Below are 15366 nucleotides of genomic sequence, written 5' to 3'. Positions count from 1 at the left end.
ATAGATATACTTTCTCACAGTTACTCTGCATTAGGCTTTGGCAAACAATCAATATGTCATGATGAGGAGGCTTCAGTGGCCTCTGGCATTCTATTGCAAAATGTGAACTCGCAGAGTTCATGAGATGCATTTACTAATGCTGAAATTCACAATATAAACTGTAAATTTACCAGTGCATTTAGCAATGGGTGAATTCAACTCACATACCATTGGTAATAACAGAACAGTTTATTATCATTGCAGGTGCAGAAACCTGCCAACATTTCATCCATCTGGGCTTCCTCAGGGCAGTATACAGGCAAAATATGTGAATGAAATATGTGAGTTGATTCAGTTTTGTGCTCTAGTTTTCTATTAGGGGCTAGGTCACAATTATTTTACATGTTTATAAAAAGCAATTCTGCAGTGTTAGTTGAACTGAGAAAGACCCTTCAATTTTTCCTAGTCACATCCTTTTGTGGTCTTATTCAAATGGATATTCAGGTGTCATCTGACAATAAGAAATTTTAAAATGTGTAGTATCATAAATTTTTTAAACGTTATAATATTTCAAGTGAAAAGGGACAATCTATGTTTTAACATGTGTAGCTCGTGCAACTTCCAGGAACACTAGGGTCTATTTAGCTCTCAACACTTAGGATAATTCCACCGTTAGCCTGTGATGGTGAGGGACAGATGTGTTGTTATAAGAGACTCCTCTACACTGCAAAAATATTGAATAATGTTTATTTGCAGTAATAACTTTTGTGTTATTTTCTAAGGCTAATACCAAGTTGTATTATAGTACAATATAGTACCAAATTGTACATAGAGAAAGTTAATGACCTAGCTGATATTCTTCACATTTTGTAACACATTATTTAAAAATGCCAAAATAAAGTCATAAAATTCAGGTTTGATCTTGCTTTGTTTGGTGAAAAAAAAACAAATGATATTAAGCAACGTGATTTATTCTATTTTTGAAATTATTTTAGCTTGATGGTGATAAAGTGCAATACAATTAAATTTTATATGGTTTTTTTAAAGCACATTGTTTTTAACAGATCCATGTTGTAAGAAGTGATTGTATTTTGCCACTCTTATTTTCAGTGAAGAAATAAAAAAAAAGGTGGGTTTTAGTAGACACGGGGGGGAGGGGCTTAGCTGTAACATTTTATGGAAATTTACTTATATAAACCCTTGATGCTACAGACATTTCCACCAGATTCTGCCTATTATCTTAGTGCACAATCATTTGACTAAAGTAAATATATACTTATTTTGACCCATCCTTGTACTCAGTTTCTGAAATGTCCTGAGTGCTTGTCTTCCCTCAGATTTACATACTGAAAAGTGAGCCTTTGATGATGTGAGATCAGGAAGAGGTATGATTGGAAAGGGGTGGGTTATAAAGTTCCGTGCTCCTGGATGAGATGGTTGTCCATCTAAAGGAGATCTTAGTGCTCTCTTCTTTCCCGTTTTCCATGTGAGAATAAATAAGAACACAGCAGTTTGCGAACAGGAAGGACATCATCAGCAAACCTTACTTGCTCATAATTTCCAGAACACACACTCACTTGTCCTACCATAGCCCAAAAAGGGCAAACTAACTTTCAGCTTGCTTCCCAGCCCTTCACTCTTCACTTATCCTAAATGTTATTTACAGAAAAGATTTTTAATGTTCCTCTGAGAAAGTAAACAAGTGCTATTGTTCTTCAGTTTATGTTTGACTTGTAGTAGTTAACTACATTGTCAATGGTCAATGCACTATTGAGTAGCAAAATATTAATCTTTTTTTACTAAAAAATGTATCTTTAAACAGAAAGTGTTGATATCTGTTAATTTGATTATGCCTCTAGATATAGAACATAATATATAACATATGTTATATGTATTATAATATTTTGTATGAAACTGTGCATAGCATTGGTTTGAAGAAATCTGAATTGGGGAAAGTATTAAATAATGTAGTTAATTAAATATTCCATGCTATTAGTGGGTTTAAAATTAATGACCTAAATCCAAATCTTTCTTATAAAATAGAAGAGAGTATTTTGCTTAATATATGTCATGGTAATACTACTTTTAAATAACTCTAAAAGTTGTGGATTAGCAAATGGCTATTTGAGGTATAAATGATTCATATATCTCCACACTGATACACCTAAAACATTAATTAGATAGTAGGCCCCTATGTTATATTGAATGAAAGAGATATTATTTGCCATATTTATTCAACTGAAACTAATCATACTTGTGTTCAAATGTCTGTTAAGTTAATGCAAGAAAAATTTCCTCACTATATGCAATGTACCCATTATAGATGTACCCATGATACGAATTTTAAAATAGTAATAATTTAAAGTGAGACTTCATTGCTGTCTCTTAAGCAACTATTTTTTTTTGAGTATCACAAAAGTTTATTTAGCAAAAAGTTTTTTTTTGTTGTTGTTGTTTTGTTTTTTAATGAAAATGTACATGACCCAATTCTACACCCAAGTCAAACAGTCCTTCGGGGAAGTATGTGGACTCCTCTGCTGAACAGCCATTGTTTAGACTCTTTCCAAAGCTTCTAACATGATGATGCTGTTTCCTCGTATGACCACCATGCTGATGTTATTCTGTTGCCCACTAGTTGCCATCTCCACACACTCATCAATGACAAGATTCATAAAGGGATCAAAGCCCCGAAGTATTCCTTGTACATGTCTGCCACCATTTAACTTCAATGATAACTTCTTGTCCATAAATTTCTTCAGTTCGGGAGGGTGGGCCTTGCTCATGGCTGCTCTTCAGCGGGCTCAGCACGACGGAAAAGTCTTAAGCAACTTTTAAGTAGTGTGTTATTGACTAAAGTTAAACTTTTTCCAATAGATAGAAAGAAATGATGTAAAGTAAAATTTGAGCATGCATAGAAATAAAAGTACGTTTTTACAAATCTCTCATTCATCAAGAAATGGAAGGTTAGAAAATCTCTTTCTCTGTCTCTCTGTCTCTCACAAACACACACACACACACACACACACACACACACACACACACACATGTAGGAGGATCCGTTGCCTGGCTAGCTTAGCCCCAAATAACCACACAGAAACTATATGAATTAAATCACTGCTTGGCCCAATAGCTCTAGTTTCTTATTGGTTAATTCTTACATCTTTATTTAACCCATTTCTATGAATCTGTGTATCATCACAAGATTGTGACCTAACAACGAAGTCCTGGCCTGTCTGACTCTGGTGGCGGCTCCATAGTGTCTCCATGACTCTGCCTACTTTCTCCCAGCATTCAGTTTCCTCTCCCTGACTACCTACATTTTGCCCTATCAACAGGCCAAGGCAGTTTTTTGTTTGTTTGTTTGTTTGTTTTTTCCCATTAACCAACAAAAGCAACACACAGACCTCCGACATCACACAGACACACACAGAAAACCCTCTCTCAAAGGACAGTTTGGGTAGCAGTTTAAGATGAGAATAAGAACCCAAGGACTAATTTACAAGCAATAAATGACAATTTTGCTGTTTTCTAATGGGGATGTTCTTTGCCTACTATACTCCTTTTTACTGGGCAAGATATTTCCTTGAGTGAGAGAACAGTCAATGGAAGAAATTTACAAATCTTTGTCATGAATGATAGGTTATATGCTATGAGGGTCGGATAAACTGGAGAACAGTAAAGAATCCGTCAAGGTTTAATAGTCAGTAAACGACTTTTAATGGCATCTGATAAAAGTTTTGCTATGAAAGTAAGACACATACTTTCCCTTCTGCTAAAAAATAATCAGCAAACTCCAAACCTTTCTTCAAAGGAAAAGTGTTCTTAGGACAATGGCATGAGTTAGCAAATTTTCATTAATGTTGGTTACAGATAAGAATAAACATAAGTGAAAAAAACCTCCAAGGAGCTCAGGCAAAAATTTGTTAGAGTTATCATTATGTATGTAAGTTTTTTTCATCATCATGTTTAGAGGGCTAATGTCATATGGTGATTTTGAAGGACATTTAGCTTATTGGAGAGCTAAAATAAATACAATAAATGTTTTTACAAGGATAATACATATCCACATCATAGCATCATGTCCCTACTTACATTAGAAGCTATATATTTCTGTGCCAGATCACTTCACCATGTATGCGTTGATCTCTTCCCCCCCCCCGTAATCATTAATAAACATTGACTCATTATTCTGTTGGAGGTTAGGCTTACTTTTTTTATATTCATGCAAGTGAACATCTACCAACCAAAAGGAAAGACAATGGCTCAATGAAAATCTACCCAAGGGCAGTCTCCCAAGAAAAGTTTGTTCTCTTTGTTCCTAAAGCTGGTATTTCATGGGCTATGTTATTCCTCAGTAAAAAACAGCACCATGCAGTGTTTTACTGTCACTTTCACTTCTAATGTTCTATTATAAAGTTGGATAAATGGCTATGCATCTTCTCAATGTATATAATTGTAAGTATACATAAATATATGATTTCTTTGAATGAAGGTATATCCAAACTTTGTTTCACTGCAAGGTATTATATCTTTCAAATGAATTACTCTTTCTTGTTTTCTCGACTTGGGCATTATGACATATTTATGAGTGGGATGCAAGGAAGTACGCATGCTAGCCAATACCATTTTTTATCAAGACTTCCTGGCAATTAGTGAACCATGAGTGTAGAAATAACAACAAGGCTAGCTATAGAATAAAACAATTATGTTTGTATTTATGATAAGAGGAAAAACTCACAAAACAGGAAACAGGAATTCCAAGTTCTTCCATGTCCCTGGGGGAATCACCCAGAGAGAAAGCACCTGGGGAGTGCACATGCTTTTCCCTCAGTCTTGGAAGCCACGCCTTAACTTAAACCCACCTCTTAAAGATAATTGGCTAACAAGGTTCTCCATCACATGAATATAAGAGATTTTTCTATCTTATATTTTATGATGTTATATTATTAAGTCTTTACTATATTTGCTAAATTACTTATATCCTATTTATAAAAAATGTAAAAGTAGAAATATTGAAAATATTTGTTCTGTTAATCATTATTTTTTTCTGTCTCTGTTGGTAATTATTTTTGATGCTTATGCTACTGTTCCTCATGGTCTCCAATGCTCCTTTTAATACCTACACAATTGATTATGTAGAAAATGTAAATTCTTTCCTGCCCTGTATGCTTAATTGCTCTTTCTCAACTGTTCAGTCATCTAGAACTTCCACTTATGGCTTTAATTGCTACTAATGTGTTAATGACAATGCTGGCAGAGATAAGCCATTTTTAAGAAAGACATTTTTTAATTAAAATTATTCTCCCCAGGTGGGGTTTTCCAAAAATTGCTACTTTTATCTAGGCTTTTAAACTATATATTTGAAATTTTTATGATTTTTTAAAGCATAGAATTTTTTTAATTGGATTTATATAAATTTTGGTTTTCTAAATCAAAAATAATAACTATAGATAGTAAATAGTCATAAATTTATTCAGCCAAAAGACACACACACACAAAAAAAAGCAAATAAACAAAAAAATAAAGGGGCTTAATAAGTACTGACTGGATTTTGGGTGTGAGGTTCACTACCAGGAGAGAACACTTCAACAGGAATGAATTATAGATACATGCAAGTCCAACACATAGTTTTTAGTTCCATCTGAATTTTGTATAAACTGCAATGATAATTAAGCTCTTTTAACTGTATCAAATGTCACAAACCACAGTTTTTTTTTTTAAGATTTATTTATTTATTATGTATACAGTATTCTCAGTATTCTGTCTACAGGCCAGAAGAGGGCACCAGATCTCATTACAGATGGTTGTGAGCCACCATGTGGTTGCTGGCAATTGAACTCAGGACCTTTGGAAGAGCAGGCAGTGCTCTTAACCACTGAGCCATCTCTCCAGCCCCAAGAAGCCACAGTTTTATACAGAAAACTTGCCTCAAGCTTGCTCCTGTTGTTATGTCTTAACATAGTTTCTGCATTTGCGTTACCTTCATTATTCTATTTTCTTGTCCCTACTTAGTATATTTATACAGTTTTTGACACTCCCAAAAGAAATTTAGCTTATAAAATAATTTTCTTTTGTTTTTACAGATGATTTCTGTAAATCAAAGCAGTATGTCTTCCTTTAATATCTGTGAATCAATTAATATTTATTTAATATCCATTAGACTGTCATACACTGTAAAATGAATGGAGAGACTGTTAAAATGAGATCCTTGTCTAAAATCTATTATCAATCTTTTGAAGAAAGGAAAGATAATATAGAGGACTCACTGAAGTTTGCAATCCATTTATTCATTCATTCATGCATGCAAATCTTACTCAGTTCCTCTTATGTATTTAGAACTGCTAGGGGAACCATATTTTAAACCAGTGTGGAGGGCAACCAGACAAAATAGGAACAGTATATTTAAAAGAATAAACCAATATAGCAAACAATTGGTGTTCTGTGGATACAAAAATAACAATCCAACTTATTATGCGAGATCAGAAAAATTACACAAGGAAAGAAAGAATTGCCATTTTCAAGGTTACTGTAGCTGTGCGTATAAGCATCAGATTAATGTAGCTACATGAAATTCCCAGGAATCTTAAATTTAGACACCTGAATAAATGATTTGTCCACCCAATTTTGTCTACACACAGTCCCTTTCTCTGCACACATCTGTTTTCTTCCATTTTTCATTATCTCACGAAGTTGCAACTTCTATGTTTCTATTTGGTTCTAAATAGAAATTCTTTATATCTTTTTTCTTCTCTTGTCAATATAAATTTTATGGAATCTATCTCCAAAATCTCTTCCAATTCTGTCTAATTCAGTTTATTACCTAGCCTGCCACTGCTATGCTCTGAATTTAGTTATTATGTGACTCTCTTCTGGTCTCAGTTAAATTTCCTTTTGCAAATATACAACTCCACCCTAAGGACTGCATCCAGTCTGATGAAAACTTTGATAGTACTATATTGATTTTCAATAATTCATGTTATGTTGTGCTTACTGTAGAAGTTAAATTTATAAAAAAAATACAAAGTATCTGTGATAGACTAGAAATACACGTATTTCATCCATGTAATGTGAAATACAATTTAGTAGTAAAGCTTTCTAGTTTCTAAGAGGATATAAATTATATTACAATCTGCGAACATAGGAAGTTTCTGAACTTCCACCCTATTTATTAAAGATATTAAAGGAAAAGAGAAGACAAGAACAATTTTGAGGGTTGTAAGCAATATCATTCTGGCTGAGAAGGCGAAGGTGGGAAGAAACCTTACCTTCCTATGTCCATTCCAATTAACCAAGAAAAATAACTTTCAAAAGTCACAGCTGTCCTCCAGACTCCAACTAGAACAGGGAATACTGAACTCGCTCTATTTATTTTCCTTGAATAAATTAATCTTAACACAACTTTGTTTTATTCAGACATGACCAAGATGTGACTGCTTATTCTGTAAAATACTGACAAAAAAAAAAAACAAAAAAAAAAAAAAAAAAACAGAAAAATCTACAGGAAGGGGATGGCTTCGTTGTTTATGCTGGAAGTCACCATGCACAATTTCTATGCAGTAGAGGAGTACAATGATTCCTCTTTTAACTATAAATGATATTTTTTATGTTAACCTTGTCTTCATTAGACATTCTGGTTTTATATTTACCAAGACAGAGAGGTGCTTCTGAAGCTTAGTGAATGTGCAATAAAATACACTATCTAATCAATCAATTTATGGATTAAGTAATATTTAGTATTTCTTGATGGTATCTTGATTTTTAATTATTCCTATTAAACTAATATCAAGTACTGAATCCTTTACTGAATCCTATACCTAAATATTCATCAATAGAATGAAGTACTAAATAGTAGTGAAGAATAATAAAAAACGAAATAGCAGTTTTCTTCCAGGTACTCCATTTTTGCATCTTTTAAAAGATTATGTTTGAAGGAAAATAATCATGAATTAAAAAAACATGAAGTATTATTGACAATATTTTTCATGATTATTGTAAGGTTTAAGAACTCAAGGTCAAGCAAAGACACACACATATATTTTTGTCATTCAAAATGTTTGACAAAGACTAAAATATTTTTAATGAAAATGGTATCCATTAACATTAAGTTTAGATTATAAACAATATATGTGAAAAATTATATAGAGTTTAAAACAAGAAGAAGCAAAGGAAATGCATATATATATATATAAGAGAAGACATGATTTTTAAAAAATATTGAATGGAAATATGCACGGTCTGTAGGAAGAAACGCATAATAGCTGTCCTGTGTCAGATATTTACTGATACAGCAAATAATCATAAGATTTTGACAGATTAATTATGGCATAAACTGTAAAATGAATATCCTTTTAACAAAAGTATTATGTGACCTAAATAGTTGTGGTAATTTGAATAATAAGTGACCCCTATAGGCTCATACATTTTAATGCTTCATTGCCAGGTAGTAGAACTGTTTGAAAGATTGGCAGGAATAGGAGGTATGACCTTGTTGGAGGAAGTGTGCTATTAAGAGCAGGCTTTGAGATTTCAAAAGCTCATCCCAGACATGGATCTCTCTCTTTCTTCTGTTCTGCCTGTGGACCAGGATGTAATAGCTCTCAGCTTCCTCTCTAGCATCATGCATGTCGGCATGCTGCCAAGTTCCCACCATAATGACAATGGACTGAACCTCTGAAACTGCAAACATGGACCCAAATAAGTTCTTTTCTTTATAGAAGTTGCCTTACTTATGGTGGCTCTTCACAGCAATAGAACAGAGACAAAGACAATATTGCCTTGTTTATTCCTTTTTATTATTTTTATTGGACATGTTAGATAGGTTATTACTGTAGGGACCTGCCAATATGTAATGAGAAAAATGTTGCAGAAGAGAAACAACCACAATTTCAACAAATCCGTTTTCATGGTTGGATATAAAAAAGGAAATTGACTAATAAGTGTACAGAAAATGTTTTGATTCTGTAAAGAAAATTAAGCAAGGTGGCAATTGAGTGTTTACCCTGATTTAACAGTTGCTAACTCAGTAACATAGGACATGCTAAAATGAAAATGCTTTAATTAGTAGGAAAGTAAGAACTCAGCAGGTATTGGCACTTGTTCTAAAATTGATGACTTGAGTTCCATCCCTCGGAACTATATTGTAGGACAAGAGACATGGCACCTGCAAGTTGTTTGCAGAACTTCATGTGGGTGCCATAGTGCGCATTAGCATACATAGGTATGCATGCAGCAGCATGCACACCACACACATACATGCACACATGCACATGCATGCACATACACACACAAATTATACGTAATAAAAAGAAGAAGAAAAATTAGTGGAACAAGTCTGATATTGAGTCAAAGTAGGGAAGGAAACATATTTTAAAGAATTAATCAATAATCTAATTTTTGACTTCTCTAAGGTTATGGTTCCAGATGAATTTAAAGCTTAACAGATACTGTAGTCATGCATGAGCTTCTTTGTGGGTTCTGACTTGCTTTAACCTCAATAGTGTAATAACATATTCCTGTACTTTGCTCAGCTAAACTTCCCACTATTGTCTACTGCTCCAACAGCCCTCTACAGGAAAACCGAAACTCATCAAAATAAAGATGAGACATTTTACTGTTGAAACAATTTTCGTACTACAGATTTTTGAGGTTTCAGTAATATGATGTACTATTTTTCAAAGGGACATTTTCCGAAAGAAATACTTCAGAACTTTAACACTTTAACTCCCATGCACTCTGGTTTATGGAAGTCTCCGGAACTGCACTTGTATAAACAGGTTTCTGTGTTATCCCATAAGCTCCCCCAGACCATTTCAATGAAAACATCACATTGTCAGAGATCCATAAAGACACCAAATTACCAGATTAATGGAACACATGGCTTTGAACATGTTGTTGCTATTGCCATTACTTAAAAGGCTTAATATGCCTCTGAATGAATTTCCTGCTTTCTTGGTAAAAGTGTGAAAGTCTGACCATGGGGAGGTTAGCATGCCAAAGTTGCAGTTCTTCACAGGTTGGTGCAGTGCCACTATTAGTATCACTGCCCCTTTTTTAATGTGATATAAGCAGTGTTTTGAATATTGCTACATTGTGAAAGAATATGCTATGACAAGGATATATAAATATTCTCTCTAAAGCTGTGGTAACAGAACTGAGAAGTCCTATCAACTTTGAGGTTCTTATCATAATCATGAACTCACCAGGATGGAACTGTGCTCTGTACTGGCACCCTCATTTAAAGAGACAATGGTCACAGTGAAAATATGCATGCCATCTTCATTTTTACCTTAATTTTTGCTTCATTAAAACTATTGATGTACAAGTGTGACCATAGTAACTTAGAATTCCCTTCATAGATCACTTCCAAAATTGCTAGAGCCATCTACTTTTGATATGATCAGATCAGACAGTCTGTACCAATATGCAAAATACTGACAGATGTTCATGTTCCTAGAGTATAGTCCATGCTTGTTTAATTTTCAGTGATTCAATATGTGATTGGATGCTCACTTTTCTAAACTTAGAAGCATAAATTTAAAGTAAAAGAAAATCAAATTTTCAAAAAATCTTGGTTTGAACCAATGAGGAACTAAGATCTTTACTAGGAAAACTTTTTATTTTTATGTTATCTGTGCTAGAACTTGACATATAATTTATAATGGCATAAGGATGGTGGCCACATTACATATTTTTTTGATCTGTCTCCAAGAATTATCTCCTATTATTTTTTCTTTTTACTTGGAATTCTCTGTCCAGCAAACTAGAAGAAATTTATGTTGTCTAGTTAGATATAATCCCACTACCAGTAGGATTCTGGCTATAAAGCCAACAAGTCAAGACTGATTTCTGTATCCCATGAAAATATAATAGTAATTTCGTTCTTTAATATTTTTATAAACTATTTCTCATTAAACATAGTTTGTTATACACTATCAGAGCTAGATTATGGATGGCTATAAGACTAATGACAGCTGTTGGTCTGCTCAAACATCTCCTAGGGATTACACTAAATGTCACAGTATTATGGTGTTAGCTTGGCTTTAGAAATTCTAATGAAGCGTTTGGAATTACCTGGTCACTATGATAATAAGAGCCACCGCGACATAAACATACTTTTCCTAAACTTGAAAATACAACAGATTCTTACATAAGTAGCTCAAATCCCTTTGTGAGAGAACCATCTGGCAGTTGAGCTACTGTGCACATAGTAGAAGAAAGAAGAGTAGAATCCCAACATGAAGAGCAGTGTACAAATTGAGATCAGGATGTCATTTGATCATTGATGAACTATTTCATCCCACTTCCCTGATACTATTCTCCACATTGCTGAAGAGCTTACAGAATAAAGTACAGAGCATCAAGTGGTGTCTGACTCATCTTTGACATAAATCAATCCAAAAGGAAAAGAAAACCAATACTATCCCAAACTTCCAACATGTTGAGTAATATACACACCACACACACACACACACACACACACACACACACACACACACACACTTACACACACACACATTCAGGTATTACACTTATACATGGTGCATGTGTTTCTATGTTATTAGTATGCTAATATCACCAAAATTAAACTGTTCAAAGTTAGTGCATATAATTTGCATTTGTTCATAACATGCTATTATTTCACAGTAGTATATGAAAACGTAATCCTACCCTTAGCCAATACCAACTGGAATTCATAATTAAAAAAGTTAATTAGTTATCTTGTGTCAGGTATGACTGATGAGAAAAATTTACCTGTTCTCATTGCAATGCTTCCATTTTTTTCTATTTACTTTTATTTCATGCCTTTGTGTTGTGTATCAGTACCCTTTAAACTGGGTCATCAAGATGTCATTTATATCTTCTGTAGCATCCAGTATTTTTTAAATGATAAATTCTGTTTATCTTTATTTCCAAATGATAAAAACAAAGTAGAATAGAACTAAAGCACATCAAAGTACGCAAAACTCTAAATTCTGCCAATCAGGCAACAAACTCTTCTTCACGATGCTAAATTCAGTTAGTGTTGCAGGAAGCCACTTGTTTGTTCCTGGCTGCTCAGCCCCAAAATAATGACCCAGAAGCTAGATTAATTAAATCACTGTTTGTCCTATTAGCTCTGTCTTCTTACTGGCTAGTTCTTGCATCTTAATTTAACCCATTTCTATCAATCTGTGTATTGCTCTGGCTTACTGGCAAGGTTTCATCCACTGTCTATCTCATAGCTTCTCCTTGATGCCACCTTCTTTCTCCCAGCATTCACTTCAGTCTTTCATGCCTAGCACTATTCTGCCCTATTACAGACCCTAAACAGCTTCTTTATTAACCAATAATATTAACAGCATACAGAGGGGAATCCCACATTAAATGAGTATTTCTAACTATGGTGCAGGAGAATTGTCTGTATTCTGTCAATCATGTATTTTAATAAAACACTGATTGGCCAGGCAGGAAGTATAGGCGGGTCAATCAGACAGGAAGTATAGGCAGGGAAATGAGAACAGTAGAATGCTGAAAAGGAGGAAGCCCATTCCTCCCACTCCTGCCCAGACCACCAAGAAGCAAGTTGTAACCTGCCAGCTAAGAAAGGTACTGAGCCATGTGGCTAACATAGATAAGAATAATGGGTTAATATAAGTGATAAGAGCTAATATGTAGCCTGAGCTAATGCACCAATCAGTTTATAAGTAATGCAGACTCTCTGTGCGATTTTTTGGGGGCCTTCTGGCTGTGGGGTACCCGGCGGGACAGAAACCCCAACGAGCAGGCTGCTCTTGCTACGTAACTACCTCTCATTTTGTGAATTGGAAAAGCTTTCTCTGAAAGAAACTTCTGAAACTGAATTCTCCCATATATTCCTTTCAAAACTTCATATAATTATTTAATTAACATTTTTTCCATTTATTTTTCATAGGAGCACAGTTCCCCTCCCTACTTTCATCCCTTGCTCCCCTGACCTCCCTGCTCCCCATTCACTGCTAGCCTCCACTCAGAAAGGGACAGGCCTCCTATGGCCTTGAAAAAAACATGAATCATAAAGTTGAGGGAAGGACCTAGCTCCTCCCCTGGCATTAAGACTGGGCAGGGCAATCAGCATAGGGAACTGGTTCCACAAAGCCAGCTAAGAGCCAGGTCCTAATTTCACTGCTAGGAGTCTTATAAACAGATAAAACTACACAACTGTCACATACATGCAGAGGGTTTAGGTCAGTCCCATGTGGGCTCCCCATGATGTTATTTTGTAAATAATGCCTATGCTTGGAGAGACAAGGGAGGTAGAATTTCAAAAGCTTCAGAACTTGCTCCATGATTTGCAGCTATGATAGAGTCTGAAGCAGGTAATTGGGAATCAATGCAGAATCTAAATTATTAAGAACTCTTCTATTCCCAAATGTATACCTTCTTCTTCTCTCTCTCTCTCTCTCTCTCTCTCTCTCTCTCTCTCTCTCTCTCTCTCTCTCTCTCTCTCTCACACACACACACACACACACAGACACCACCCATGCACACATGCAGCTTCATTAAAAAAAAAAAAAAAGATTTATAGTAACAGCCCTTCCCTGGGTGCACATTTAGGAGGTGAGGGAGTATAAGATTCACTCTCCTGGTGTTTGGCTTCTGTTATTTGCCAGGAACACGGAGTTGCACTGCTGGGCTTGGAGGGGAGTTAATGTAAACATCCATTTATGATAATCTTATGAACACTTCCACTTCCTCTTCTTTAAAAGCAATTAGTATATCCACACTTGATTCATATGGTGGGAGAAAGTAAAAATCTATATGCATTACCCTGGAAAAATCTAGGTAATGGAATGGTTAGGAAATCAAAGCTCAATTATTATTTAGTATATTTTTATTACATTTCATTTTGAATATGACAACTTATTACTAATTTGAAATGGATAAATATCATTTTATTTTGTGATGAAAGAGACATTGTTGATTGATTTTGGAATGAAAATCAGTGATTTAATTAATGAGATCATGTACATAAACCTGTTAGGGAAATAAAAAAAGGTCTGAACCAGGAGGATTTTAAGAAATTTGAGATCAACAAAAGGGATATAGAAAGATGACCTCAAACCAACAATAGCTTTATTTATACAGAACAAAATGTTTCTCAATATCAACAGTATGATTTAAATATGACCCCAGATTTGGACCTTGGGAGCTTAGTCCGGTGCTCCAATGTGGGTCTCTGTCTCTATCTCCATGCATCGCCAGATGAAGATTCTATGGTGATATGCAAGATATTCATCAGTATGGCTATAGGATTGGGTCATTTCAGGCTTCCTCTCCTCAGCTGCCCAAGGAACTAACTGGGGACATCTCCATGAACACCTGGGAACCCCTCTAGAGTCAAGTCTCTTGACATCCCTAAAATGGCTCCCTTAATTAGGATATATACTTCCCTGTTCCCATATCCACCCTTCCTCCATCCCAACCATCCCATTCCCCCAAGCTCTCCCCATCTTCCCCTTCTCACTTTTCTCTCCCCATCTCCCCTTACCTCCATTCCACCCCCACCCCCAAGTTCCCAACTTTTGTCTGGCAATCTTGTCTATTTCCAGTATCCAGGAGGATAACTATGTGTTTTTCTTTGGGTTCAACTTCTTATTTAGCTTCTCTAGGATCACAAATTATAGGCTCAATGTTCTTTATTTATGGCTAGAAACCAATTATGAGTGAGTACATCCCATGTTCAACTTTTTGGGTCTGGGTTACCTCACTCAGCATAGTGTTTTCTATTTCCATCCATTTGCATGCAAAATGGGAGAGCATGAGCAAGGAGGTCAGGACCGCGAGGGGTGCACCAACCCACTGAGAGGGTAGGGCTGATCTAATGGGAGCTCACCAAGGCCAGCTGGACTGTGACTGAAAAAGCATGAGATCAAACCGGACTCTCTGAATGTGGCGGACAATGAGAGCTGACTGAGAAGCCAAGGACAATGATACTGGGTTTTGATCCTACTGCATGTACTGGCTTTGTTGGAGCCTAATTTTGTTTGGATGCTCACCTTCCTAGACCTGGATGGAGAGGGGAGAACCTTGAACTTCCCACAGGGCAGGGAACTGTGACTGCTCTTTGGACTGGAGAGGAATGGGGGGATGGAAGGAGGGGGAGGGAAATGGGAGTAGGGGAGGAGGGGAGGAGGCAGAAATTTTTAATAAAATAAATAAATAGGCCCTGCTGTATGCTAGGACCAGTGCTCAACAACAGTTTTAAGCTCCTACTTTAAGCTCCTACTCTAAGGCTACCCACCCAGAGCAGTGAGCCTCAAGGTCCCCAGTAAGAGAGCCCGGCACCCTCAGCCTGGGCTCCAGGGGCTCCTGTGTTCTCCTGGATCCTGCACTGCCTGCCCCGTCCTTCCTTCTGTCCCTGGATCACTG

At 35.7% G+C, this 15366-nt stretch overlaps 2 protein-coding genes across 3 annotated transcripts in view; both read right to left on the bottom strand.

Moving 5' to 3' along the window:
• The window catches only part of Cadm2 (cell adhesion molecule 2), an 889457-nt gene that overhangs the window by 151444 nt on the left and 722647 nt on the right, over positions 1-15366 (bottom strand). The gene's annotated exons all lie outside the window — the stretch shown is intronic.
• LOC126505614 (small nuclear ribonucleoprotein G-like) lies at positions 2376-2791 on the bottom strand. Its single transcript, XM_050148743.1, has one exon. It carries the CDS (start codon positions 2760-2762, stop codon positions 2532-2534), a length of 231 nt encoding a protein of 76 aa, XP_050004700.1. The 5' UTR covers positions 2763-2791; the 3' UTR covers positions 2376-2531.

The sequence above is a fragment of the Alexandromys fortis genome, unplaced genomic scaffold (genome assembly GCF_014885135.2).
Source record: "Alexandromys fortis isolate MF-2015 unplaced genomic scaffold, M_Fortis_MF-2015_v1.1 scaffold_4, whole genome shotgun sequence".
NCBI lineage: Eukaryota > Metazoa > Chordata > Mammalia > Rodentia > Cricetidae > Alexandromys > Alexandromys fortis.
Note: the sequence above shows the minus strand (reverse complement) of the source record. Positions and strands in the feature narration are given on the sequence as shown.

What these genes read in the sequence shown, in the direction of transcription:
- LOC126505614 (XM_050148743.1), bottom strand. Translation starts at nt 2,762, where the DNA reads ATGAGCAAGGCCCACCCTCCCGAACTGAAGAAATTTATGGACAAGAAG.